We start from the raw sequence: 27,815 nt of genomic DNA on the forward strand, positions 1-27,815 counted from the left end.
TAGTCCCTATTCTTCCTAGGATTCAAACCAGTTTAGTACTGAGCCAGAAAGGCCACATGTGTAAATTGTGAAACACATAGACCCAGCCTCCATCTATATTTGATCTTACATGCAAACCTGTTAGGTAATGACTGGGCTTTCGGTAATTATTGAAACATTTAATGAAAATGTACAAAACAGTATTATAGTTGTCTGTTCTGATTCTTTATGGGTTTTAAAATGATGTTGTTAATAAGAAGACTTTCTGATCATGGCAGCAGTGTGACAGGTGCCATCAGCCCAGTATTGAGCCAACAGCATTACTTTGTGTGTGTGGTCCATTATTTGGGCAGATCTAATCAAGCTGCGGTTTGAATGTGTGAAGGTAGGTCTGACGCCCCGCACACATAAAGGTGGAGTGACGTCAGAGGAGGCTCCAGTCAGTAGAAAGACAGCACCCCGTCCTCCCAGCGCGCTGCTGCCGCTGCTGTTGGCCCCCTGCGCGTCCCAGGTAAGATGCATGCTCTGCAGCGCTCTGCCTCCCATTCTCAGCAGGGTACAGACTGGGGGGGATAGTTGTTCAAGTTACTGACCAATCATTGGCGCTTGTCTCTCTCCAGGAGCTTCCGTCGTCCGTTCCATTGCCCTGCTCTTTTCGGGACTAACCATGGGGGGACTGGATGCGCTTCGGCAGTTTAGTTTGATCAAATGGCTCCGAGAGGAGAGACAGTCCAGGAAACTGAGTCTCTTCATTGTTTTCGTCGCTCTTCTCTTGGATAACATGCTGCTGACTGTAGTCGGTAGGTACACCCCTGCTTTTCTCCCCTCGGATATCTCTGCAAAGTGTTTTCTTTTCTTCTCGGTGCAACAGGTAGTCCCGGTCCCCAGGTCTGTCCAGAGATGCCCCGGGTCTGTGGAGCTCCAGTCAGTCAGTCAGTAGATAAGCGCCGGGTTGGGACTCAACCCCCCATCAGACCCTCATAGTCTTGAGTCCATTTTATATGTCGACAAAAGAGAGCAAGAGGCAGGTTACCAAAGGGACACTTTTTTTTTATTTTTTTTTATTATTATTAGGCGACATTTAACTTTCAAATATCCGCTTGACATAACCAGATGAGAGCTCAGGTTATATATCTATTACTCTAACCTGCATCTGACGCTGGCAGAGAGGTAACATCCCATAATATTATTCAAATACAGTGTATTGGTCTTATTTTCCTAAACTCATACTTGTATAGGCTGCAAGCGCGTGATCGCCGCCGGGGACGGGCTCACGTCATCCCCAATATGAAAAATGGAAAAGCGTCCCCTTCAATATTTGTTATTATCATATCAAATTCCTCGAAGAGCCAAAAGAAAGCTCAGTGTCAGTTAAAGCGGCTCCAAAGCTCTCGATGCTCACTGAAGCAGCTGTCCGCGTGCACGTTCACAGCTGATCACTCACGGGTCAATCACAGCTCAAACACTCGGTCTCATGTTCAATTTATACTGTAACAGTGTGTGTGTGTGTGTGTGCGTGTGTGTGTGTGTGTGTGTGTGTGTGTGTGTGTGTGTGTGTGTGTGTGTGCGTGTGTGTGTGTGTGTGTGTGTGTGTGGGGCACCTTTTAAAATACCTTTCATTCTTTTCTAAAACACACCATATCATATATTAGGTATTTTGATTATATAAAATGCATCTATTACATAATGAACATTTCTATTGATTCTTCCTTTAAAACATAGTTTACACCATTACTAATGGTTATACAATAAAAGTTTAAAGGTCAGAGTTAATGAGTGAGAGCAGTTGTTGTTTTAGGTCTGTAGCCAATCAGAGACGTCTGTGTTGGACCAGGGAGTCAGACCTGCAGCTTCCATACTGCATCTGGTTCTGACAGCTGGAACCATTCTCATCTATTCACAGAATTTTATAGAGACAATATCTTGAATTAAGGCTGTTACAGCAGATCACTCCACTATGAAGCAGACCTTGGCACGTGATGCACAATTATTAAAAATGGTTGAATCGAATCATTGACCGTAACATAAAGACAGAATATGTACATGCATCCTTTAAAGTCTAAATCAAATGAATGTTCAATCAATGATGAATTCAAAATCCTCGATCACATTTCATGTCCACTATCACAATTCATTATATGAATATATTATTCATGATTTTTGTAATTCCTTTCTTTATATTACAAAATTTAAAATGTCATTTATTTATCATTTTATTTTTGTAGCTTTAGTTTTAGTTCTTTAGCCAAAGCCAACAATTTCCGTCTGGTTAATACTTTAATATCTCAAAGCTTAACTCTTTTATTAACCAATCACAAACTCCACTGTTGAAGAGAGGGTTAGCTACGTGCTGATTGACAGTAGTTTGAGGGTGTTGCATCATGAAGAGGGCGAAGAGCCAAACTGACAACGCTGTTCAGGAGCAGCAGCAGAACACAACGGGCTCTTGTCGAAAGGTTTTAATTCAGCGTTTGTCAAGTGAGAACATACAACATGTTTCTGTGAAAAATCAAAAAGGTAGATATTTCTTTATTACCAGTTCCCTCTACCTGGTTAGTCTCCCTGAATCCCTCTGAAGGGTCTTGCTGTCCAGATGTCTTTATTTTGTGTTACCAGCAGCATCATTGGCCCGTGAGTGTGTTCCTGCATCCCGTCATGATTAGTGCTATATTACCCCCTCCTACATAAAGTTCCACTCAGCAGTATAATAGGATGTCAGGGTGTGGGGTCACCCCGGGGCCTTGGGGTTTTGGGTGCTGACCATGAAACGCAAACCGAGAACCTTTGTTGCATGTTGCTCTGAGCTTCTTCCTCCTCTCATTTGCTGTCACTTCTCTGCTTAAAACTCGCTTAGAAAGCCATACAATCCACAAAAATGCCATAAAAACAGAGTTCCAGCTTATTGCACAGTAGAAGATAAATCTATGAAACATGTTAGGTTGAAGCACTGAATGATCAACCCTATGGCTACACTCATGGCCACACCCTACCATATAAAGGAAAAGATTTAGATATAATCTGTATTGTTTCCCCCAAATTCAGCCTGAACTTCTGAAACGTCTCCCACCCCCAATACAGTGGAGGTGAACTGAATCTTCTGTGGTAGTCAGAGCTGTGAAATGTCACATTCTTTTTACCATCAACACAATCCACCGGGCTCCCTGTCCACAGTTCCTATGATGACGGTGAACACCAAGGATGATTGTCTAGAGGAGGCGGGACATTGTTTCTGGAAAGGCATGATGTTTGTCTGCATCAGGGCTGCCAACTCTCACGCATTGGCCGTGAGACACACGCATTTGACAGGTTTCACACGCGCACACGCCACACCCCCGATTTCTCACGCTGAAGTGTCAGCCCGGTGTTTCGGTTTAACTGGTTTTTAAGTTAACTGGTGATAGAGGCAGATGTGGTGTAGGTGTGCCATGAGAAACTCCGCAGAAATGATTACGTAGGTAGCTGATGCCTGTTTGAAATACTGCAAACGTCAATAAATCGTCAAAATGTTCATGCTGTCATTATTTGTGTCATAATTGTGTTTAAAGTGTTGGTAATGACGTTTATTTAAACCTTCTGAAGTGTTTGCTGACTCTGCAGATGGAACACAAATAAAGACCGCTGAAATAAGCAGAACAGCGCTCAGTGCGCTCCGATTAACTTGTGTCACAACAAGTACTAGCATCGGTCATAGGCTCATATCGATTCATTTACACTTACAAATACCTAATATTTAACATGGGCAACACAACAGCTGTGTTGTAGAAAATAAAACCAAAGTTTCCACACGTCAACATGGTGCACAAATTCAAACTCAATATGCAATGTAAGATTTAGGTCGTGTTAAAGGAAATACATTGACTCAATGCTAAACGTCATTACCATTACTTTAAACACAATTATGACACAAATAATGACAGCATGAACATTTTGTCGATTTATTGACGTTTGCAGTATTTCAAACAGGCATCACTGCAGCTACCTACGTTGTGGTCTTCGTTCTTGCAACGGCATCACAAGTTAATTTAATAACAGTAGGCCTACTACAACATGGATTACGTGTTTGATATCTGTTACATTTCAATACAGCCTGTAAGTAAAACATAAGCTACATATGAGGTTTACACCCAGCTGAATGCAGATGTGGCAACATGTGCATCCGCTCAGATTACGTTGTGATACATAGGCATTTATAGGCTAGATGTAATTATATTTATGTAGGCTACGATGGGTTATGTTAAGTTGCAACCTTACAATCACGTTCCTTAATGTACAGAATGCCTACTCATTCATCCAGATACAAATGATACCTCTCGCTTATTGAAACGCATATTGCATATAGCACAGTGGGTCAAAGAGAAACGTATTTTTTATTGCTCTGGGTGTCTGGCACATATTGTAGAATTGACTTGAAGTGCCGGAGTTCGAGCAAGTGTTGGTTGTAGAAAGTCAATCTTATGAATGTCTGAATAGTTGCAACATTATAGTTAGGAAACAATGCAATTTCAGATATGTACAATCCAATTGTTAATAGTTATTTTAAGTTTAGATATCCATAATTACAAAAACATTCCAGATAGTGTAATTTAAAATATCCAAAACTTCACTATGCCTTAAATATTACATACATCATGCTATGAATGATATCTGAAGTTGAGTTGAGTCAGTAGGCCTATATGAAAAAATCCCATTTCGAAACATAGAAGTGATAGGGTCAAATAAATAACAGATAACATGAAACGTCCCCCGCTAACATACATCGACACATTTATCATTCCAACAGTATGCCTATATAATACACCAGTTTGCTTACATTTCAGAAACAGTGCTTTAACGGTGAAGTGTTATAGTCACAAGTCGATCGGGGTGTACCGTGACGTGCAGTAAGAGACACAGTCGCCAGACAACGGATGATAGTTCGTAACGACAACGGCAAGTGTTTGCATAAATGTCTGTCGGGGCAGGAATTAATGCTCAGCAACTCGTTTTTATCGTAAAGTTTCACAAGACACTGACAAATAAATGTGAAATAGAAGGAAAGCGATAATAATGTTTATTTCCTGGTTAGTCGGGAATGGGTCCTGAGAGACCACGCCTACACCACATCTGCCTCTATCACCAGTTAACTCAAAAACCAGTTAAACCGAAACACCGGTCGGTCAAATTTATGAAAGAGGAGTTTATCTATGTTTTTAACTGTTGAGCCACTTGTGATAGACTAGTTGTGCTTTCAGAGACTGTGAGTGGGTTCAAGAGCGCTCCCTGTATGTGGAATTTTCAAATTGTCGCAAAATGAGAACATTTTTTTCACGAGCCATCCCAGGTGCATTTCCCCGGCTTCAGGTATGAGCTCTGATTATCACAGACCCGTCCGTTGCTTCAGGTATGAGCTCTGATTATCACAGACCCGTCCGTCGCTTCGTGTCCACTCTCTCTGTAAAGATAGAGGTGAGCAGCGCGGCTGGTAGTGGAGCAACTTCAGTTCATTGTAGTGGACTTGCTCTGCTGGGGGCAGTGACGCGTTGCATCCATGCGTAGACCTCCGATAAAGAGCAGCGTACGGACACCTCTAAACTCTGTCAGAGACCAGAGACCCAAATGGGCCTCTGCGTCTGTCAGACGGTCTGAATGAGATCCATCATATCAGCAGAGGAATGACATGCACAGCAGACTATATTACAACTCTCCACATCTCGGACAACAGAGATGGGAGGAGTTATATTTTGAATGTGCACAAAGTTGTAAATATGAGCAGAAATCTGGTGAAACGCATCTGAGCTATACTATATATACTGCAACGTTGGGCCACTATTGTGCATCTCTAACCTCTGCATCTCTAAATGTAACTGTAAATAATTAATTTGATGTTTTTTAAAATGAACAAATAGTCTTTATTTTCACAAAAAAGTAAAAACAGTAAGTGGGGCCAGAGGATGACAGCCAAACATTACTGAACATTGGCACAAAGGTTAAAGGATTAGAATTTATGCAACTCAGTGGTTCTCATTCTTTAGAATTTCAGTGGTCTTAGTTGATCCCTCAACATTAATTTAACTTTGGGTCCCTGGTCCCTACACCAGGGACTCCTGGACCTGTTCCCCACAGACCCAAATCTTCTCAGCTGTTGCTGACATATGCTACCGTCTCTTCATGTGGTTCATTATGTTTGGCACATTGTGTGGGTCAGTTCTTATATCATAAGAAGTTAATAATGTAAATGCTGAATGCCCTAAAACCTGTTGATACTACAACAACACAAAGGCTCTTAACCCTACAGTTTTGCACATATCATGTAAGACTTGATTTCTCCATTTTTTTTGCAAAAAAACTCTCCAGAAAGTGCCATTTAATGGTTTATTTTTCAAATTTTTTTCCTGGGGGGGCATACCCCCAGACCCCCTAGGGAGAGCCCCATCTCCCCACATATAACAAATCCCAATTTAAACCCTAAAGGATAAAGACCCAAAGAAATTGCTTTGTACGCGGCAAAATATGGGTTGGCCCCCCCAAATCTCACTCCAAGGTTTTTGGAAAAGTTGGCAGCCCTGCTGCATTCATTCAAATGTTAAAGAGCAGCTGTTATACAGCTTTTCTGGTCTGAGTTTTTGGTTCAGACTCCTATAGAGCAGCCTGTCACAATTCACCACACAACAAACTTGGTAGATTGTCGCAAAACTCTTACCGTCATCTGCAGCTCCTCTTAAAGCTTGGCTTAGGTTTCTCATCCCCCTTGCCCTTGGAATAGCATCATGCTAGTGAATCAGTCAGTGGTCGTGTCATATTTCATTGCACCAACCTCCTCTAACCTCTCTTTGGCCTCTAGTTCCCATCATCCCCAGCTACCTGTACAATCTGGATGAGTCAACAGACGTAGTGTTGAAGAACATCACTGCGTCCCAGCCGGCAGCTCCAGGAACCTTCCACAGCATTGTGTCCTTATACGACAACACTGTGAGGTCTTCAGGTTTCAACGCCACAGCCTGGTCCCCGGACCTGGTTCCTACGGTCACTGCTGCCACAGAGCTGCCACACAACTCCTCTGACTGCCCCCAGTCTGCCAGCAGGCTGCTCAGTGAGAATGTCAAAGTGGGAATGCTGTTCGCCTCCAAGGCCACCGTACAGCTAATTACCAACCCCTTCATAGGCCCACTCACAAACAGGTAGGCTGTTCTCTTGTGTCTCTGTGTGGATACATTTATTATTTAGCATTTACAGCTGGGGAAATAGCTGGTTATGGGTTTTCACAGGCAACCCGGAACATTATTGTTGCTTTTGTAGCAGCCTGGAAATTAGTCACAAAATCATTAGACGCAATCCAAATTCATGTAGTTGTCACATAATGATCAGAACGCCAAATTGCCGTTCATCCTAGAATATAATTCCCCTTACTTACTTAATCATTCAGTCCCAACCAACATGAGGATAGATCTGGCTTTCTGGTTCGTACTGGACTCTGTTGCTGTCACCGTATCATGTGTTAAACACTGACTTTGTAGTAACCACCATCACACTTTGTCCTACTGGTCACTTAAGAAATTGGCAATTGTAACAAATGCAATGTGTCTACAGTATATAACAGCAGTGATTAGGTCCTTTAAATACATGTTTAGAACATATTTACAATAACTACACTGCTGTATGTGGCATTTTCTGACATGATGCAAGAACTCAACACACACAAAACAATTAACAAATGACAGAGCCGGACCATCACAGTATGACAGCTTTCCTTTCAGGCCGCAGAGGCTTCCTGCTAGCCCAGGGCCAAATTGCCCTTTGTGTTTTGGAAAGGCCGCCAGAGAGCAACATGCTCTTCTCTAATTCAACATCCAACAGAAATTGAAGAGAAAGAGCAGCAACAGACTCCCTTTTCAGGTTTTAGAGAGGGAAATCAGTTTAATGTCATGTTGGTGTGTGATTGCATGTGTATGCTTGTGTATTGTCTGTTTTCTTGCATGGATAGCTGGATGAGTTACTCAAATGTCAGGCAGCCAGGCAACAAATTGCCTCCAAAATGATGCGTCTCAAAGCCTTACACTCCATTAAGGAGTACACTACTCTCATGATCACCACCAATGCAGACATTATATATCAAATATGTTATTGAGACCACAACAGAGCTAAAATGTGAATAATGGACTTTCTTTTGTAAAGCTTCCAGAAACATGACTTCAAATGACAGCTAATGTCTAAATTGGTAAGTGTTTGTATCACGTCAGCCATAACAACTTTATTCAAATATGTCAGGTAATATGTTGGTTTATTGCCACCCAATGGCCACCTCTTTTAAACAATAATGGCTTTGCTTTAATGAACTACCTGTCAGCATCTGTTAGCCATGCAGGCAGCAGCTTAGAGACTGCTGCCATCATAGAAGGCCAATGTAGCTTCAATAGTACTGTTGTAGTACTAGAATGTGAGAATGTGCTGTAGTAGAATGTGAGCTAAATGTTGAGTGGTGAGGGAGAAGCGTGGATGCTCCAACATTATTGGTTCTCACCTCAAAAGCAATATTTAGTGTCTCCGATGGGCACTCAGATGCTGTAATTGAGGCAAGGAACATTACCTGTTGTTAGTCACCTTCCCTCCTGACAGAGGACGATACAAGGCAAGTCAAGCATGTCCAGGATCTATGGGGGATACAACAGCTCGGCTTTTAGCATTTTAATGAAAGATGTTGTCTTAGTCCTCCTGTTAAAATGTCAGGCTAACAACGTGTCATGCAAAAACAGAATTTCTGCAAATGCTTTGTGTCTATGGTAGGGGTGTCACAATAACAAAAATTCAGTATTTGGTGCCAATACCAGTAAAATAACACGGTTCTCAATGCCGATTTCGATACCACGGTAAAAAAAGTTTTTTCTAAAATTCCATGCATTTAACTTGAAATTAGAACTTCTTTATTAATTATTTGAAAAATATGAAAATGTCATAACAAGACATACAAAATATGTGCAATAGAGCATAGAACAAAATAATAAAGTGCAATTAATGGTAATAGTGCAACCACTAATGTCCCCAGTCACGTTACAGCCCCCCCCCCGGGTCAATATTGGAGATGGATTTGAAAGATGGAGACAGCTTAGAGCCCATAAGAATGCTGGGTTGGCTAATTTCACCTTGAACATGTAGCTAAGCATTAGCTTCATCTAATTATCACATTAGGTACATTTCAACATTTGTGTTCTTCTTCACATTGAATTCTATAGCTAGAGTACCCGAGTTGGTTACTCGCAAAAATACTTGAGACACTGCCAGTAATGTGATCCCGACTGGTCCTGGCTAATTGTGGCTAATGTCACCATGCTAACCCTGCTAACGGCTAATGTTATCGGAGGAGCAGGCAAGTGGCAATGGTGAGTTATTTGAAGCCAATGGGGGGGCTGTATGTTGAAAAGAGAGAACCGTGAGTTTGAGTGAATATGTTGTTTTTTAGGTTTATTTCAATGAAGCCATTTATTTAACCTACGTGCAGTATCTGTGTGCGTAGACACCTAAAACTAATTATTAGCTTAAATGTAGTATTTTTCTCTTTGTCCCTTTAGAATTGGATACCAGCTTCCTCTATTTGCTGGCTTCTGTATCATGTTCCTCTCTACAATCAGTAAGTTCCTATCACTGCTTCGTCATTGTCAGAAATATGAATGCTTGCAGCATGCCTGATGTTTCTGTCTGTATTTCTCTTCTTCCTGCTGCTGTGAAGTGTTTGCCTTCTCATCGAGCTACGCTCTGCTGTTTGTGGCCAGATCCCTGCAGGGTGTGGGCTCGTCCTGCTCCTCTGTTGCTGGTAAGACACCCACACCCACCCTATGATGCTCATATCCAGTCTGTCATCTGTCCAGCTATTCAGCTCATCTGAATGCATTCATATTAAATAAAATACTGTAGACATTGAATAAATATTGGTTTGAGTTATTGAGTCAGTCTGTTATTTAAATTAGTGTTGCATTATGGGTTGTTTGTAGCCTAAATGTTGCAATGCTAGACAGGGGATGAAGACCCCCATCCTTGCTATTTTGAACATCTCTCCAAATCTACCGTGAAAACTCTGTTTAGAAACATTAGCTTAATATTAGTCTTGAATTGCCAGACCTTCCTCCACAGCGCTGCAAAGGAAGGTCTGTCTAGTCCACACTGTATTCCTGGATGGGAGAAAAACGTGCTCTGGTTTATTGGCATTTCTTTAAACCAATTACAATCCTCATGGGCGTGGCTAAGCTACAGACACAGCCACGGTGCCCCATAGTCCTCAGATTGGACAGATAGTCTAGCTAGTGGTCTGGATTTACCCTGCAGAGATCTGAGGACCAGGTAACCATAGTTCTCAGATTGGACAGATAGTCTAGCTAGCTGTCTGGATTTACCCTGCCGAGACCTGAGGACCAGGTAACCATAGTCCTCAGATTGGACAGATAGTCTAGCTAGCTGTCTGGATTTACCCTGCAGAGATCTGAGGACCAGGTAACCATAGTCCTCAGATTGCAGAGATCTGAGGACCAGGTAACCATAGTCCTCAGATTGGACAGATAGTCTAGCTAGCTGTCTGGATTTACCCTGCAGAGATCTAAGAACCAGGTAACCATAGTCCTCAGATTGGACAGATAGTCTAGCTAGCTGTCTGGTTTTACCCTGCAGAGATCTGAGGACCAGGTAACCATAGTCCTCAGATTGGACAGATAGTCTAGCTAGCTGTCTGGATTTACCCTGCAGAGATCTGAGGACCAGGTAACCATAGTCCTCAGATTGGACAGATAGTCTAGCTAGCTGTCTGGTTTTACCCTGCAGAGATCTGAGGACCAGGTAACCATGGTCCTCAGATTGGACAGATAGTCTAGCTAGCTGTCTGGATTTACCCTGCAGAGATCTGAGGACCAACTAACCATAGTCCTTAGAAATCAGCCGCAGGTTAGAGCTCCAACACAGAGACAGAGGACGGGGACGGAGGTTAGAACACCAACACAGAGAAAGACATCTGGCCTGAAAGTCATCCACCGGTATTTCCGGTGGCACCAGAGCAATCCCGGAAGTGGAACATTGTTGATATAGACTAGCTTCATATGGACATAGAATAACATGCACAGCATGTAGATTGACATTAACCAAAGTAAAATATAGACATACAGTACCTAGTTGGCTGCATGCTGCAAACAAGGGAATAATCTTAAGAGGTTTCCTAATCGCTGACATCCATTGTAACAATTGTAAAGCTTCTCATCAGAGCATTAAATTATCTGTGCTTTCTGGAAGCTTACTGGGACTCTCTCACGTGTGCGCATCCCAACAAACCTTGCATGGAGATCTCAAAGAATTAGACATTATTATAATGTAATTGCAACCATTACTGGCCCCCTAGCTGAAAGAGAAACAGAGGAGGAACCCCCTACTATATACACTGTATACAATTGAGGTTCATATAATAAGAAAGTCATCATCATTATGGAACTAGCTACAGTAGCACTCATATCAATCACACAGTATTTCTTGTATATCTCTTATAGGACTTGCTGTCTCAGTAATGGTTATTCTGCTTGATCCAGTGATACGTGGTGCAGGATCTTTTCATATGTGTGTTTTCAGGGATGGGAATGCTCGCGAGTGTGTATACAGACGATGAGGAGAGAGGCCACGCCATTGGAATCGCCCTGGGGGGGCTGGCATTGGGAGTGTTAGGTATGTAACGTAGTCCAACCAGGAGACATTTCTTTAAATGTGACAACAGACCAAACATGGAGCGCATGTACCATTAATACTGTGTCCTCATTAAGACATTTTTGGAAGAAAAAGAAAACACAGCCATGAAAACATTCTCATCCTCTATGAAACATCAATCAAAACTTCAAGAAACCATAAAGCTGTGACCAAGGACATACACACTCATCATTCTACAACCAGTCAAAGTCTAAGCTAGTAGAAATGGTTGAGGCTTAAGGGGGCCATTTCATTTTTAATACACAAGTGAAAACATATATTCCATGGTTTTAGTAAACTTCTCATTGTTAAATGTTTTTGCAATGTGAGCTGTCTTAATGAACTAGGTTGCAACGCTGCATTAACTGTAGTGATATTAAAGTTGATCTCTCCACCACTGACCATGCCGTGTTCTGTCCACAGTGGGACCCCCCTTCGGCAGTGTGATGTATGAGTTTGTTGGGAAGACGGCTCCTTTCCTTATTCTGGCGTTCCTGGCTTTGTTTGATGGAGGTACAGTTACATTGTCTCTTACTGTACATCCACACCAAGAATAGTCACTGTAGAAGGAATGTTAAAGATAAAGTGTGAGCTCAACATTGTTGAACACAATGCCATACATTTTTGAATTACTATGTATTCTCATAGATATCAAAGTCTTACATTAAATTAATTCAGTGTGGGTCTTTACAGCTCTGCAGCTCTTTGTTCTTCAGCCCACCAAGGTGGAACCTGAGGTGAGTTTGTTTGCTTGATCATTCATTTCCTAAAGCTCATCTTACTTCATTAAGATGACCTTTACAGCTGCAGAATATTTTGATTTAATTGGATCATAAATACAGGAAGTGTGGAGAGAGACAGAGAAGGTGGAGGACATGCAACAAAACCTCCATGGCCTTTGGTAAATGTAACATGGACAACACTTACTGTATATAAAACCTTTAACCTGACACTAGTGCATACTACTTTACAGCAGGGCTGTAGTCAAGACCACCTTAGTCAAGTCCAAGACAAGTCCAAGACCAGGACTAGTCGAGTCTAAGTCAAGACCGAGTCCAAAGAGGTTTGAGTCCAAGACAAGACCGTATCCAAAAAGGTTTAAGTCCGAGTCAAGACCGAGTCCAGGACAGAAAAAAAATTCTTATGCATGACAGTATTGAGACAATCATTTTGTGTTTCACTTTCCCTCCAATATTATTATCAACATAATAAAGACACCTGTACTCGGTCGAGACGAAAAGCTATATTTGGCAAGACCAGTGGCCGAGACCAAGACAAGTCCGAGTCCAAATACTAGCGAGTCAGAGTCCATAGAAAAACGGTCTTGAGTCCGGACTCCAGTCCAAGACCGGACTCAAGTACTACAGCCCTGCTTTACAGTGCCTGACATTCAGCCAAGCAAAGTGTCCTTACTCAGGGACAATCTAACATTCAGGATCCAACCTTCGATTCTGCAATCCATTTCAAGCTAAAGTTAAAATGACTGACTTAAAACTGTATAAGCCCACATAGCCTGAATGAGAGGGAACTGGAAGTAATTAAAATAATCTTTTGTCAGTACCGGCTCTATTCTTTGATCTACGGAGTTGATATGTGTCTTTAACAAAGGCTGCCAAGAGGCACCAGGCAACAGCCAATTAGAAGGCTCTTTGAAATAAAAGTACAAGGAAAGGAGTAGTGATGTAACGGCTCATAGTTGATGTGTGGTCTGCATGAATAAACACTCACGATTCAGAGTGAACTGTGAATTAACTGCTAAATTTAACCAAAATAATAGTGTAAAATACATTTTTGCTGTTGTGAGGGTTGTCGTGAAAAGATGCAGGCAACGCAATTTTCTGTTAAAGTGAATGGAGCATGTTTAAAGCAGTTGACGGAGACGGTCATGGCTACTGGACGAGTGGAAGAGCTCAAGAAGTCATGACGCTGGCTACAGAGCTCCATCGTATCAGCGGCAGCTGGTAGTCTAGTCACCAGAGAATAGAGGCTAATAGGGGGCTTTGAGCAGGGTACAGGGCACTAAGAGATGTTCCCGGCTGATGTTTTAGCGGACACTACGGTTGAGTTCAGGTGACAAAAAGTAAGCGCCATGTGGCATCGACCGTTTAGGCACAAAAACGACTCAGTTGTTTAAGTAATTAATGGAAAGCATTTCAAAATATACATTGTCACATCTTTTTTGGTGGTAATCGGAAAATGTATCGATCCGTGACTCAAGGCTGATTTAACAATGGAAGAGCCCATTGATGTCAGTCATGTTTGTCTGCTTCTCCATGCTTATTCCTCTGCATGGAGATTTCATTGTAATTGTAGCTAGGTGATTGGGACAGGGTGGATACTATGGGGCTATTAGGAAATAAAGAGAGTGAAAAGCACCTCACAGTGGCTACAATGAACTCATTAGACATAGTTTTTGAACACTAATTAATGAAACAAGAGAGAATGCTCTGCTGCTTCTTTTCAGGATGACACATGATCTGATATATTAGCGGAGATACTAGCCAAACAGATCTGCTGATGGAAGCAAAGTTTACGAGATAATCTGTTTGGGGTCATTAGCAGATGCTTTCACCTTTTCAGTATTCTTTATCTAATGCATTTCTAAAAAATGATTAGACATTTCAATTAGGTTCCACAGAGGCAGGCAGCAATGCACAATAGAGGTGTGTACCAAATGTGGTACTTTTTAGAGTACCAACCTGCATGTTCAACACATTTTTACTCCCAGAGCGTCAAAAGCAACGCTTGGTCAGGGACCTTTGGCGTTTGTTAGTCCTCTGGCGTGAGATGTCCATCCAAAGCGAGACTATCTTAAAGGTGATTTTGGCAGTGTGTGCAAACATACAAAGGAAGTATAAAAAATCTTTCTATAACTGAGATTGGTAACCTGAGTCTTGTAAAGTGGGTTGAGGGATATGGTGTAAGCTTTTTGTACTTAATATACAATGTTGTTCGTTCTTATGCCTTTGTCCTTCACAGAGTCAGAAGGGGACCCCGCTGTTGACACTGATGAAGGATCCATACATTCTGATCGCAGCTGGTAAGAAAATAATAGCAGCACTTAGGAGAAGCATCAGTGGAACATTTCCTTTTATAAAGGGGCTGGGAAAAGAGCAGCGAGAGAAATTAACCTGCATCTTTTTTTTTAAGAATATTTCTTGGGCTTTTCTGCCTTCACTTTTTGTCAGGACAGTGAGGTGCGAAAGGGGGAAGACATGCACAAAATCATCACAGGTTGGATTCTAATCTTGGACCTCTGCATCAAGGCATAAGCCTCAAAGTACATGTGCGCCTGCTCCACCACTGATCCAACCCAGCCATACATTGACTTACATCTTGTTTTTTGTCTAAAGAGTCATCTATCCATCAGAAAAACGCTGTGAACAACACTGCGTTCGGTGTGTGTGTGTGTGTGTGTGTGTATGCACGGAATGTGTGAAAAGTGTGGCCACCAAGGAAAACAATGCCAAAGTAAAGTCAATGAGAACATGACGTAACATTAAGAGCGGCAATGGCAGCAAGTAGTATGAAAGCCCGAAAATCGTGGTTTGGGCGGTTGATTGGGGGGGTGGATGGGTCAAACAACACAGGACATTCCCCCAAGAGACAGGAGATTGTGTCCCGCCTGTCACAATTCCTAAACCCAACCATTGCTTTCTTGTTTTCCTAAACCCAACCCATCCACTGTATACGGCCGTCCTGTTCTTCTTTTCCTAAACGCTCGCCCACAACCTTTTCCTAACATTAACACGAATGTACTCACTCTCCCTGCAGAGGCTTACATCCATGACTTGCCACAAAGACTGTCTCAGATCACCTGAAGGACAGAATCACAAGATTTAAGAAGTGCCTTTTTCTGGGTATGGCTAGGAATTAGAGAAAACGTGTGGTCACCACATGGTTCTCACAAGAAGCGTAATACAAACATATGTGGCAGGAAAATTGCATTTGTGTGCGAGTTAGCCTTTCCCATCACGTCAATTACTGTGACAACACAGCAACAAAGAGAGCAGGATGGTGTGTGTGTGTGTGCGCGCGTGAACATGAGTGTGTGTGTGTGTGTGTGTGTGTAGTGGTAGGAGGAACAAATAGGGACCAAGAACAAAAACAGAGTATAATTGACACTTTGTCCACTTATGTCCAATCTTCCTCCCCAGGTGCCATTTGTTTTGGAAATATGGCCATTGCCATGATGGAGCCAACGCTGCCGATCTGGATGATGGAGACCATGTGTGCCAGGAAATGGCAGTTAGGTATTTACAACGCTCTCTTCAGGACTCACTGAGAAAATACACATTATGCACACACAGCAGACTGTCTGTCTTTGTAGCACTTAAATGCACACACAAATGGGGGTGCTTAACATGGCACAAGTAGATGTAATCTTGAATGAACTGTAAGGGCCGTCGCTCTCTCACTCACTCTACCACACACACACACACACACACACACACACACACACACACACACACACACACACACACACACAAGAGATCCTAAACGCACCAACACATAAGTACAAACTTCAGGACACTGACGTAGGCTGCAGAGAAAGCTCTGTGTGGAGCCTCCGCCGGGCTGTAAATCAGCCTCAACTAATGATATTGTGGGAGGGTTGGGGGTGCTGGACCTTCCCCATCTCAGGGTTTCCCCCTTAAAATATTATTACAAACCATGCTGTGTGTTGTAAATAATAATCGTACATATTATTATAATACATTCAATTATTTAAAAATAATTGTGTAAGCAGTCACACTGATAAGTTCCAATGTCGTTGTATTTTGGTGGTTTGATTTTAAACTTCAAAAACACTGCAACTAATAGATTAATGGTTTTTAAAAGATTAGTTTAGTCAAGTAACTTTTCCATTGAATCAGAGAGAGTCTTTGAGAAGAAGGATGATGGCACGATCTCCATGCTTCACTAATAACACAAATCCTATACTAGTACAATTTTGGTTGCATTATCTTTGTCCCCTTCAAAAAATACTCTTTTGACTAGTAAATAGTGTACACATCAACATCCAGGCCATAACTCCACCAACTTTTCTAAGAGTACCAACTTGTCCGACATGGGACTTAATGATACATAAGTGCCAAAAAAAATTAAAAAGAATGGATAAAGTTTGTCATTCAATGTAATGGATATAATAATATATTGTCAATGCACAATCTTTTTACCCCCACTCAACCAGCTCTTTAATCACACAATCTCGAGTTGCCCCACAATGTGAACACTCGCACGTCGTATACATGGGAATCTTTGCCATCACTACCATACATCCCATATTATGTGAACCACACTTAAGCCTGCACTTGTGAAGGTTTGGGCTTAAAGACTTGTTGACCTGACAACAGTTCTAATAAAGCAAACTCAGTTACAGGGCCCTGAATCTGAGGATCAACAGTTAGCCAGAGGCTTCTTTTCTGCCACCCAGGCATAAGCCTTCAAGAGAAGGCTGAGCAGTGTGACATCATCATATTTGACACCTTCCATTCCCCCACCCATGTGACAGTCCGCAGTGCTCTACCAGCATGTGGCATTGAAAATGCATCCAAGGCCAGACAGTACAGCCAGGTTCAGGCGTTCCTCAAACTGGTCTTTGGCTTGCCCAGCTTAGCCGGGGTCAACAGATCTCCTTCAATGCAAAAAGCCTTGTTCTACCCTCACTAAATAATAGTCATGATTTTGAAAAGACAAAATGCTTCACCTCACTTCACCTTTCTGAAGAATGTATTCAAAAAACTGTAATGCAAAAACACATTGCTAGGAGTGATACTCACTTTCTCTGGTTATTATTTTTTTATATTTTAACAAAATAATATCATCCGTCATTGCTCCACATGTTCTAATTTACATTATATACAGTACATGCATCTTTTACTTCAAGACTTGCCATAGTGCAAAGGTGTGTCTCCTCTATCCTGCTAGATATTAACTATCCACAGGCTTTCTGCAGTCTTTGGTGTTATTAGTTTGTTCCAGTGGGTTGTGTATGGAGTCTGGGTCAGATAAAAAGGATGAGTGGGGAACAGGATATTAGGGTGTCATGTGCTGGCAGGTGGAAAGCACAAGTCTTTATTACAGACAATGGAAGATGTACGGAGGCTCAGTGATGAGGCGCTGATAGAGATCTGCTTATCTTAGAAAGGCTGCCCACACCTCCAGTCTCTCATCTCTCTCTCTCTCTCTCTCTCTCTCTCTCTCTCTCTCTCTCTCTCTCTCTCTCTCTCTCTCTCTCTCTCTCGCTCTCTCTCTATGTGTCTGTCTGTTTCCCAGGCGTGGCTTTCTTACCAGCGTCCATCTCCTACCTTATTGGAACCTACATCTTCGGCACATTGGCGCACAAGATGGGAAGGTAAGGAGAGAAATTATCCTTATCTCTCTCTCTCTCTCTCTCTCTTGCTCTCTCTTGCTCTCTGTTGATGTGGTATCTGTTTCCACCCCTCTAAATGAGTTTTCAGTGTTTTTTGTGTTTGAGAGGCTGGCTGTATTGAGGCCTTGATGATCCAGCGCTGGGGGGGTTGTGTACGGAAGAGGAAGCGAGAATGTATGAATGCTTAGTACGTGAATAGGTTCAAAGACCATCAAATAGAATAAATGATCTAATTGCTTTAAAGCTATAGTACATAGATACTGCTGTCCCCAGGAGTAATTCTAAGTAATGACGGCAAAAAACATGATAATCCTTTAAGAAGAAGTCATTATTTTCACTCAAGTGTCCGCGAGGGAAAGTCACATGTCCAGAAGATTGGGGTGGCCAATCTTCTGGACATACTCCTACTGAGAAATCCAGAGAGAGTTGTGTGGAGCTCATTTGGCAATGGTTGGAGCGGCCCCCAGTGGGACCAATAGTTTTAAGCCCCCAAAGCCTTCTGGAAATACACTATGTGCTACGTCACAAATTGTTTTGAAGTAGAATTCTGGCTGTATTACCTGAAAGAAAAAGGGGAATGTTTTGAATGGGGGGGACTTCAGTAATATCTTCTGGTAAGTCATAATGGTGATTTCCTGTTACATTAGAACCTTATCTATCTATTTCCTTCTTCCTCTTAAAAATATTACGCCCCTTCCACATTACCCCCATGGAAAAAATAAGTCCATTTGCCATGGGCTGCCAATAAAAACTACTGGCCGAAATAATAAATACACATGCTTATAGAGATGCGTCACCTACACTGTTCATTCCCAGCTTTTAAGCAACCTCTGTGGTATATTGATGATATTGGGCGGTATATAACTCTGTCAAGAAAAAGTGATTTATTTTATGAGTTATGTTTATGTAAACTAAGTAATGAGATAAAATATAATGTTAACCATATGCATGTACATATGTGTTACATGCATGAAAAAAATCTTTAATAACTTTAAGCAAAGACTGTTGTGGTTGATCTTTGTCAAAGTGGTTTGATTCTGATAACACTGACCCTGGCTTCTCTCCCTGACAGATGGCTTTGTGCTCTCATTGGAATAGTGCTGGTTGGAGTCAGTGTAATCTGTGTAAGTATGAGGCTGACAACTACACCATTAGTGGGTCTTCAGATATCAGATATTTGAGCACTGGAGGGTCACTGAAGAGTTTAGGGAATGGAGCAGAGATGTTGCTGCTTTAAATCAACTGAATTCTAAGGAGGATTTGTGTTGTGGGCATTTACCTCGGAACTCTGAAGCCAAATAGTTGTGTTATATGGTTCCAACTTTGATATTTTACCACTGTGTGCTCATCAGAATGACTTAAAACAGAATGGAAAACAAGGGCAGAGTGCCACGCAGCGATACTGATGTCATTGCAGAGGCAGTACTGGAGGAACAGAAGAGCTACTTCAAACCACGCTTCTCTGAGATTCAACAGGTGGAAGTCGAGAAGCACGTCGAGAAGCTAACTGCTATTCATGCTCAGCTAGCATCTCTGGCAGTAAGCCTTGGCTCTATCAGATCTGACATGAACAATCTAAAACACTCAAGTGTTCATGACAGCCATGTCCAGGCTTTACAAGAGATGGAGGTGAAGCTGGCAGACATGGAGGACAGAAACCAAAAAGGAGGGTTGGACGGCTCCAATGCCCGTCACTATCTCTCGCGCTTTCTGCCTAAATGGCTCTCGGATCTGGTAGTTGTTCAGATTTAGATAATGAGAGCCCACCGGATTTACAGTGATCACCCAAAGAAGAACAGCACTACTACTCGCACGCTGATTTTCAATGTGCTTCGCTACAGAACCAGCCAAGCTATTCTTCAGCCCGATGTCTCTGGCAGTAAAATACGCTTTTCCCTGGACTACATCAACTTCACGGTCAAGCGTCGCCAAGCCTTCTACCAAGCCATGGATTCAGCACGAGTCAAGGGTCTGGATTTTCTCCTGTTTTAACCAGTAACCAGTCAAGGAAGGTAGTTTATACAGAGCTTTCACCCCCGCCAAGGCTGCCGATGAGTACATGGAGCGGGCTGCATCCACGGAGGCAGCTTATGCCTCGTATCTTACCATGGAGAACACCGTGGAAGAAGACCAAGATTAAAACAACTGCCCAAACCCTTTTGATTTGTCTTAATCTCTTAATGTGTCCTAGTTTTACTGCACTGTTATCTGATATGATTACAGAAACTGTGTTTTTGGATGGCATCTCTGTGGCCGCTTAGCCAACAGATTTTATCCCACGGTTGCATCCTCCTCTGCAAGCTCAAAAACAAAAGGAGGGGCCATTGTTGTTAAACAGAATCTTCTGCTTAAAGTTTTGTCCTATTGGTCAGATACAGGCAGAATTGTGATTTCTACAGTGGAATATAGTTCTAAGAAAATTGCACTTTGGTCAGTTTATGCACCTAATGTTTGTGAAGGCAATTTCTTTGGTACGCTCACCAATCAAATGCTGGAGTTGACCGGTTGTTCTTTTGTTGTTGATGCGGACTTCAATGCTGTATGGGACATAAATATTGATCGGTCAAGGCAAAGGCCACTGGGGTTCAGACTCAAGCCACAAATGCTCTGAAATCATGGGCAAGCAGTTTGGGTCCTATAGATATTTGGTGTGCAGTTAATCCCACCTGTCAGGATTATTCCTTTTTCTCAGCTAGACATACAACTTTTTATGGCATCCCCTAAATTATTTAATTCAATTAATAAAGCTTCCAATGGCACTCTCCGACCATAAGGGAGTTCTCTACGTCACCACCCTAGACCGTCTGCCTCAACGTGCTGTTAGATGGCGCTTTAATACTTCTTTACTAAAAAATGAATTCTATATCACTCAATTTATAGCAGAATTTCAGATATTTGCAGACATTAATGTTGCTTCTGTAGAAGACCCCAGGATATTGTGAGAGATGATAAAAGGTTTTATTAGGAGCAACATCATAATATTCTGGTCTAATGCATTCAAGTTAAGTCACTGAAGCTGCAAAACCTTGAAGCTGAGTTCACCAGGTTATACTCATTGTTGCAAACTAATTTTACTGATATAATAACTTTAGAACAATCACTAGTCAAGAAAGAGATAAACAACATTCTGAAACAGAAATCTGATGGTAAAGTTAGAACTGAACCTGTGAAAATAAATACATCTTTCAGACATTTTATTCCAATCTGCATGCATCTGAGGTTTCTTTGGCTAAATCCCACTCTGACAGCTGGTTGAATCAGCTTGACTTGCCTATTATTTGTCATTTCTCTATAGCCTCAGGCTCAAGCCATTTGTCAATTGATTATGGTGTCATTCATATGCATTTGTAATGCTCAGCATTGTCTTTAGCATTTTTTTAGAAAACCCCTCTCAGTCTCTTCCTCACTGTCATATATCATATATATCATTATGCCAGGAGTATGAAAGCTTATCATGCTTTAAATTAACTGGTCAAAGTCGGCACTATTTCATATAAATGACTCTGTCTGCAACTTAACCCTCTCTGCCGACATCCCCATTGTTAAGCAGTTTAAATATTTAGGTATTGAGGTCTTCCTCTGCTTAAACCAGATTGTTAAACATAACTATTCTGTTGTTCTGACGTACGTTTTAAAAGATATGGGAAATGGATGTGTCTGCTCATGTCGATTCAAGCCGGTACTTAAGTGGTCAAAATTCAGTGTTTTATCCAGGATTAGTTTTGTGAGCTCTATGCCACCTCTCTCCCCTCCTTCTGGTTATTGGCATAAATTACAATCAGCTGTATTAAAATGTATCTAGAAAGGCAAGCGGCCGGGACTTAAGATATCTACTCTACAGAGGAGGAGAGAGGAGGGTGGCCTCTCAGTTCCCAACTTTAAACATTATTTCTGGTCCTTTGTGTTGAGACCCATTCTCACCTGGTTTAACCCAGATATGACATTCTTTTTGCCAATGTTTCTAACAAACAATGCCAGCTACGCTTTGGTCCCATTACCACTCATCTTATCAAAACTTGGAGATTGGCTGAAACATATTGCTACATAGATAGCATTATTCAATAATTCAGCACTCTTGATTGGCTGGAGGCCAATAAAAGCCCCACAATGGGAACAAAGGGGAGTTCATCATCAAAAGACATTTTTAATGAGGATGGCAGATCATCAGCAGATTCACTACAATTTCATTCAGAGGACATATCTCACCCCCGTGAAAATGCACCACATTAAAATTATTAACAGCCCTTTATGCACTTTCTGCCCACTAAAAGCTCAAGGTACATATCTCCACATGGTCTGGGAGTGCTCTCCTGTTGGTCAATTCTGGAACAATATTCAAAACTTTCTCCGTGGTTAATCTTACTATACCTGTTGTTATCACTGTTTTGCTTCTTAACGATTTGACAGCCCTCCAGATTTCTAAACCTCAAAAACGTGAGGTATTTAAAATGATTGCAATACAATGAAAACTACTTCTTGTCTCTTTGTACATGGACCATTTCCTCTTTGGATGTTGTGTACATGGAGCTCTCTACGTGAGGGGAGCTCCAGAAAGGACTCTGGACACTTGGCCTGGCATTTGAGCTCCATGCTACAGACTTGTGCTACAGCCTGACCTTCTGTTTGAGCATGTGATTGGTCCGCTGTCTTGTGTTTGTCTGTGTATATGTCTGTTTCTGCATGAATTATTTGTAAGCTGTGGACGTCACTCTTTCTGTTGTGTTTTTTTTATGTTTCCCTCTTTCCCGTCTTTCCACTCTGTATTTTTTTTGGCCCTGTAATTGTTCTTAATTTCTAAATAAAAATTTGATCACGAAATTTTACATTTACAATATTTTAAATTTGTCAGCCAGTAGATCAACTACATGGAGAATGCAACGTTCCCAAATGGAAAATGTTAGTAATTTATACTCAAAATGGAAAAATTCAAATTGAATGAACATAAATATACATTTTTGTAAATCTGTTCTGCTCTAGGTTCCATTTGCCCGAAACATCTATGGTCTGATTGTTCCAAACTTTGGTGTTGGTTTTGCCATTGGTAAGTCATACATGTAATACTATGCTTATGAAGTACTGAAGTGTTCCCATGGCTGAGTGTGTGAGAGCTGTATGGTCTGTGCTGTGTTACAGGCATGGTGGACTCGTCTATGATGCCCATCATGGGTTACCTGGTGGACCTGCGCCATGTGTCTGTTTATGGAAGTGTGTATGCCATTGCTGATGTGGCCTTCTGCATGGGATTTGCTTTAGGTAAGAAGGAACCATGAAATGATGATTATTTGAATTTGAGAAGCAACAAAAAGTGTCCAATCTCTAGAAATCATTGGCTCATCTTGATTTTGACCTGACTCATCAGTTATTATAAGGACATGACCATATGTGTTTCCAGCTAATGCTTGTGTTACGTGGTGTCTAGGTTAAAGGAATGTAACCACGACATTAAATAGAAACAGTTGGTTATGCATCTTCTAGCACTCATTTGTGATTATTGCACAGCAAGTACAATATGTGTTTCCATGTAACAAATCACAGCATTTAACCTAGAATGTTGACTCAGAATATTTGGAATATTTAACAAAATGTATATCTATCCCAGATTCAGATTAGCCCAAATACAACTGTGTCAAATCGCAAAGATTTTAAAATTCCATTATTCCATTTTTATATACACAAGGTCAAGGGGCACATGTATTTACCCTAACTGAACCTGTTGCTAACCATATGTCTGTAGAGAGTTGGAGTGCAAAGTGCTGCTCTAATCCAACAAGCCAAACTAAAGAAGTGTTGTGTGTGATGTGTCCCTGACTGATCCAGGTCCATCCATCGGAGGATCAATAGCTGAGAGTATTGGCTTCCCCTGGCTGATGACCATCATTGGAATAGTGGATATTATTTTTGCTCCTCTTTGCATCTTCCTCAGGAGTCCACCGGGACAAGAAGAGAAAATTGTAAGATTCAAAGCACACATGCATACAGTCAATGAACTCCTCTATGAACATAAAGAAATATGGAAGCCCTGGAAGGCAAAGTCAACAAAATGTTACACCTCACAAATCAAAAATGACCCATGTGGACTAACAGGTGCCGCTATAATCAAAGTAGACCGGTTTACACGGTTACACATCGCACATTTAATAACCTTACATCAAGCTGGATCACATGACATAAGATATGCCCTATACACCTACTTTTTCGAACTCTTCCTGTGGTTTTCACCTGATCGGCCTGTAACTTTGCATATAGCATCTTCAGACATACAACAAAAACAAAAAAATATCAAAAAAAGTTTGCTCAGTTCAAAAATGCACAAATTACCAACAAACAAATCTTTGTAGCTACCATCAAAAACACAAACGTTTGCATATTTTGTCCAAAATAAATGCTATCAACGTAAAACTCAAGATTGTTAGTCATGTGACTCTTAGGCTCTGGACCAGATTTGCCTCTGCCATTGTTGGGCACTAAAAATATGAACATTGAATTATATGAAATTTGGAGGTCATGATCTAGGGCCATGCCTACAATTGTGTACTGATTGGTCAAAATGGCCATGCCCTACTACCCCCCAAAAAATGCATTACTGCTGTTAGAATGATTGTATAAAACAAATTTAAGTTAAAGTTTGCCGCCGTGCTTTGGGTTTGAGGTAGGCGGGCTCCGCGGGTCATCAGAGGGACTCCCGTGGACAGCTCGGACCCAGTTAGAACTGGTGCAGTTCTAGTTTTACCTGCATTATTTTTAGGTCTGAATGCCATGTAGCTCCACAACCAAGCGTTAAAACAGATGCGTTAAACATCCCAAAGTCCATATTCTATACAATAAATGGCATATCCATTCTATTGAAGTAGAGATATTGCATTTTTTTTTTCTTCATAACTGCATACCTGGCTAGAAGTGAGTTACAGTATCCTGCTTATGCCATGACAATGAAACAATCAAAGTTAAGCATTATATTTAGATTTGGGCCAACATCTCTGCTATGTAGCCAGGAGATGTGTATAAAATACACGGGAGCCCACTCTCAAAAGCTTTAGTGGTCAAAGTCCAAGCCAGACAGACCCACCAGGAGCCAAAGTCTGTCCCAGGTTTCTGCCCATCATGGCTACCTGTCTTAAAGGGGCTGTCCACATGGCTACCTGTCTTAAAGGGGCTGTCCACATGGCTACCTGTCTTAAAGGGGAAGGGTCGGACGGTTAGGATCATGTAAAAGGAGAACAATGAAAGTTTACTTTTCTACAGTATCAAGCAGCAAAAAAGTTTCAGCGTCCACATCGCAACGTCCTGCGATGTGACAATCGCCCATGCGCACATCGTGATGTTGATGCTAAAACACAATATCGTTCAGCCCAAATTCATTTTGAAGTACCCTGAATGAACCTTGTCCCACACATACTGTATATATGTAATATAACTGGATAATACGTGACTGTAAAACCCTGAAACTCCCCAAATATGGATCATGTGCTGAAGTAAGCGCAACATGTGCTTCTGGGTTTTACTGCATAACAAAAAGGTATTTCACTCACCTTTGACACATTTTGTGACAGTTTTCCTACAATTGTCTTTCCAGGCTATTTTGATGGACACCAACTGTTCAATGAAGACGAGGTCCTACTCCACACAGGGGACGTACTACCAGGGGGAAAACATGGATCCAGAATATGACGATTATGATTAACAGGACAGCAGCCATGCAGGTTAACCCTTTAGAGGATCTATTTTGTTGTAAAAAAAAAAAAAAAAAAGGAACACAGAAGAAAAAAAACAAGATATTTCATGTGAATGTCCCGCATTCAGTTTTCACTGTTCTGTGTCTTCTTAGCAGTTGTACTGGAGCAAACCAAAGTTGTTCTTGATCTGTGGTTGCGAGCGCATTGTGTGAGAGATATTTTTTTAGCCAACAGCCTTATTCAGTAGAAAGATGTGTCAAAAAGCACTTTAAGGTAGTAGGAGGGTGCTGAGCAACAAGTACGCTTTAGTGGTTTATTTTGGATACAAATCTGTCTTCATTCATTCGTCGGCCATTAAAAATCTCATTTCTATCTACTGTAAGTCCATGATGCTGTCTAGACTATTATTACCAGACCTTGTGCACGTTGCTATTATATTGGGTAATTGTGTGGTATGTCAAGAAACTGTTGTTTGTTATAGAAGAGGATGAGGAATGTATTCTAAAACACAACATAGATACATGCTCTCTTCATAAGAACAGAACCTTGCAGTATGGCAACTTTAGAGAAAAAGATCATTTAAATCTGCTGTTCGTACTGTTTTTATTGAATAAATCATTAATACTGTAAATTCTCAACCAGTGGCCTTTATTTCCCTGTGTAGTAGGGAGAAGCAGGCCCAGAACAGAGCCTGGCTGCATCCCCCCCCCCCCCCCCGCCCCTGACCTCATGCTGCTCTCAGTTTCTCCTCTTACCTGAACGACTGTTTAAATGCACTCGTTAATTCTAGACACTTCCCCTTTGACATTTTCTAAATTATTGTTAATCTACAGCAAATTCAACTCAACACTTCCTGCTAAATGTTCACAATAAAAGACATCCAGCCTTCTCTTTATTGTTGGGCTTTAGTGTGAAGAGTTTTGATCAATCTGGTTTCATTCACAGAAGTTTAACATTGAAGTTTGGAAAGTGAAAAGACTGGTGATATCCACTGGAAATCCAATCCGAGGACTCTGGTTACCTGGTCCTCAGATCTCTGCAGGGTAAATCAAGACAGCTAGCTAGACTATCTGTCCAATCTGAGGACTATGGTTACCTGGTCCTCAGATCTCTGCAGGGTAAATCCAGACAGCTAGCTAGACTATCTGTCCAATCTGAGGACTATGGTTACCCGGTCCTCAGATCTCTGCAGGGTAAATCCAGACAGCTAGCTAGACTACCTGTCCAATCTGAGGACTATAGTTACCTGGTCCTCAGATCTCTGCAGGGTAAATCCAGACAGCTAGCTAGACTATCTGTCCAATCTGAGGACTATGGTTACCTGGTCCTCAGATCTCTGCAGGGTAAATCCAGACAGCTAGCTAGACTATCTGTCCAATCTGAGGACTATGGTTACCTGGTCCTCAGATCTCTGCAGGGTAAATCCAGACAGCTAGCTAGACTACCTGTCCAATCTGAGTTTTCTGTTGACGACTAAAACTACTTCTGAACGTACACGTTCCACCAAAACAACTTCCTTCCTGAGACTATTTAGCAGCGGCACCGTGGCTCCGTCCAGAGCTTAGCCCCGCCCAAGATGATTGGTTTAAAGAAATACCAATAAACCAGAGCAGGTTTTTCTCAGAGCTGTTTTGGAATTTCCTGCTCTCCAGTCCCCCATAGGTCAGGACTGTCAAGGCTGCTTGCTATTGGTCAATGAAGCTAATTTGTGTGTCAACGTTAACAAAAATCAAGCTTGAAACAAAAGATTTGCACAGATTCCATTTGTCTCTGTGAAAGGTTCCAATAACTGCAGTGAGTTTATTAAATGAATTGGGTTTTCTACAACATGTAGCCGTATGTACTGTAGTTCTGCTCTGGTTCTGATAGGCTAGAGAACTGCTTTTACACAGCTGTCGATTTAAACTCTTGGCCACACGTTAATAAGTGATGTCACTGCAGGTAATTTAATCAGCTGTCAGAGAGACAACACCTGCTGGGACATTACTAATGCTTCTGCTTCTAGTCCTGCCCCCAGTCATTCAGGGTTAAAGGTTCTGAGTACCTAGCAGGGCTTATAGGTCTGACAAATGGATGCAACTACAGGCAGCTCGAATCCCACC

General features: G+C 41.7%; 2 protein-coding genes across 2 annotated transcripts in view; both read left to right on the plus strand.

Moving 5' to 3' along the window:
- LOC116705643 (synaptic vesicular amine transporter) overlaps nucleotides 1–5,967 on the plus strand; it is a 38,405-nt gene extending 32,438 nt beyond the window's left edge. Inside the window, exon 18 of the transcript XR_004335982.1 lies at nucleotides 5,958–5,967. The gene's annotated coding sequence lies outside the window, so the exon portion shown is untranslated. The remainder of the gene's footprint in view (nucleotides 1–5,957) is intronic.
- LOC116705646 (synaptic vesicular amine transporter) lies at nucleotides 388–26,344 on the plus strand. Its single transcript, XM_032542008.1, has 16 exons — nucleotides 388–490; nucleotides 600–779; nucleotides 6,800–7,136; nucleotides 9,522–9,580; nucleotides 9,680–9,763; nucleotides 11,554–11,646; nucleotides 12,088–12,177; nucleotides 12,358–12,401; nucleotides 14,644–14,704; nucleotides 15,822–15,917; nucleotides 17,944–18,022; nucleotides 19,113–19,164; nucleotides 23,018–23,081; nucleotides 23,174–23,293; nucleotides 23,858–23,991; nucleotides 25,614–26,344. The coding sequence occupies exons 2-16, from the start codon at nucleotides 647–649 to the stop codon at nucleotides 25,719–25,721; spliced, it is 1,554 nt and encodes a 517-aa protein (XP_032397899.1). The 5' UTR covers nucleotides 388–490; nucleotides 600–646; the 3' UTR covers nucleotides 25,722–26,344.
- The last annotated feature ends 1,471 nt before the right edge of the window (nucleotides 26,345–27,815 follow it).

Source organism: Etheostoma spectabile, chromosome 17, assembly GCF_008692095.1.
Source record: "Etheostoma spectabile isolate EspeVRDwgs_2016 chromosome 17, UIUC_Espe_1.0, whole genome shotgun sequence".
In the NCBI taxonomy this organism is placed as follows: Eukaryota; Metazoa; Chordata; class Actinopteri; order Perciformes; family Percidae; genus Etheostoma; species Etheostoma spectabile.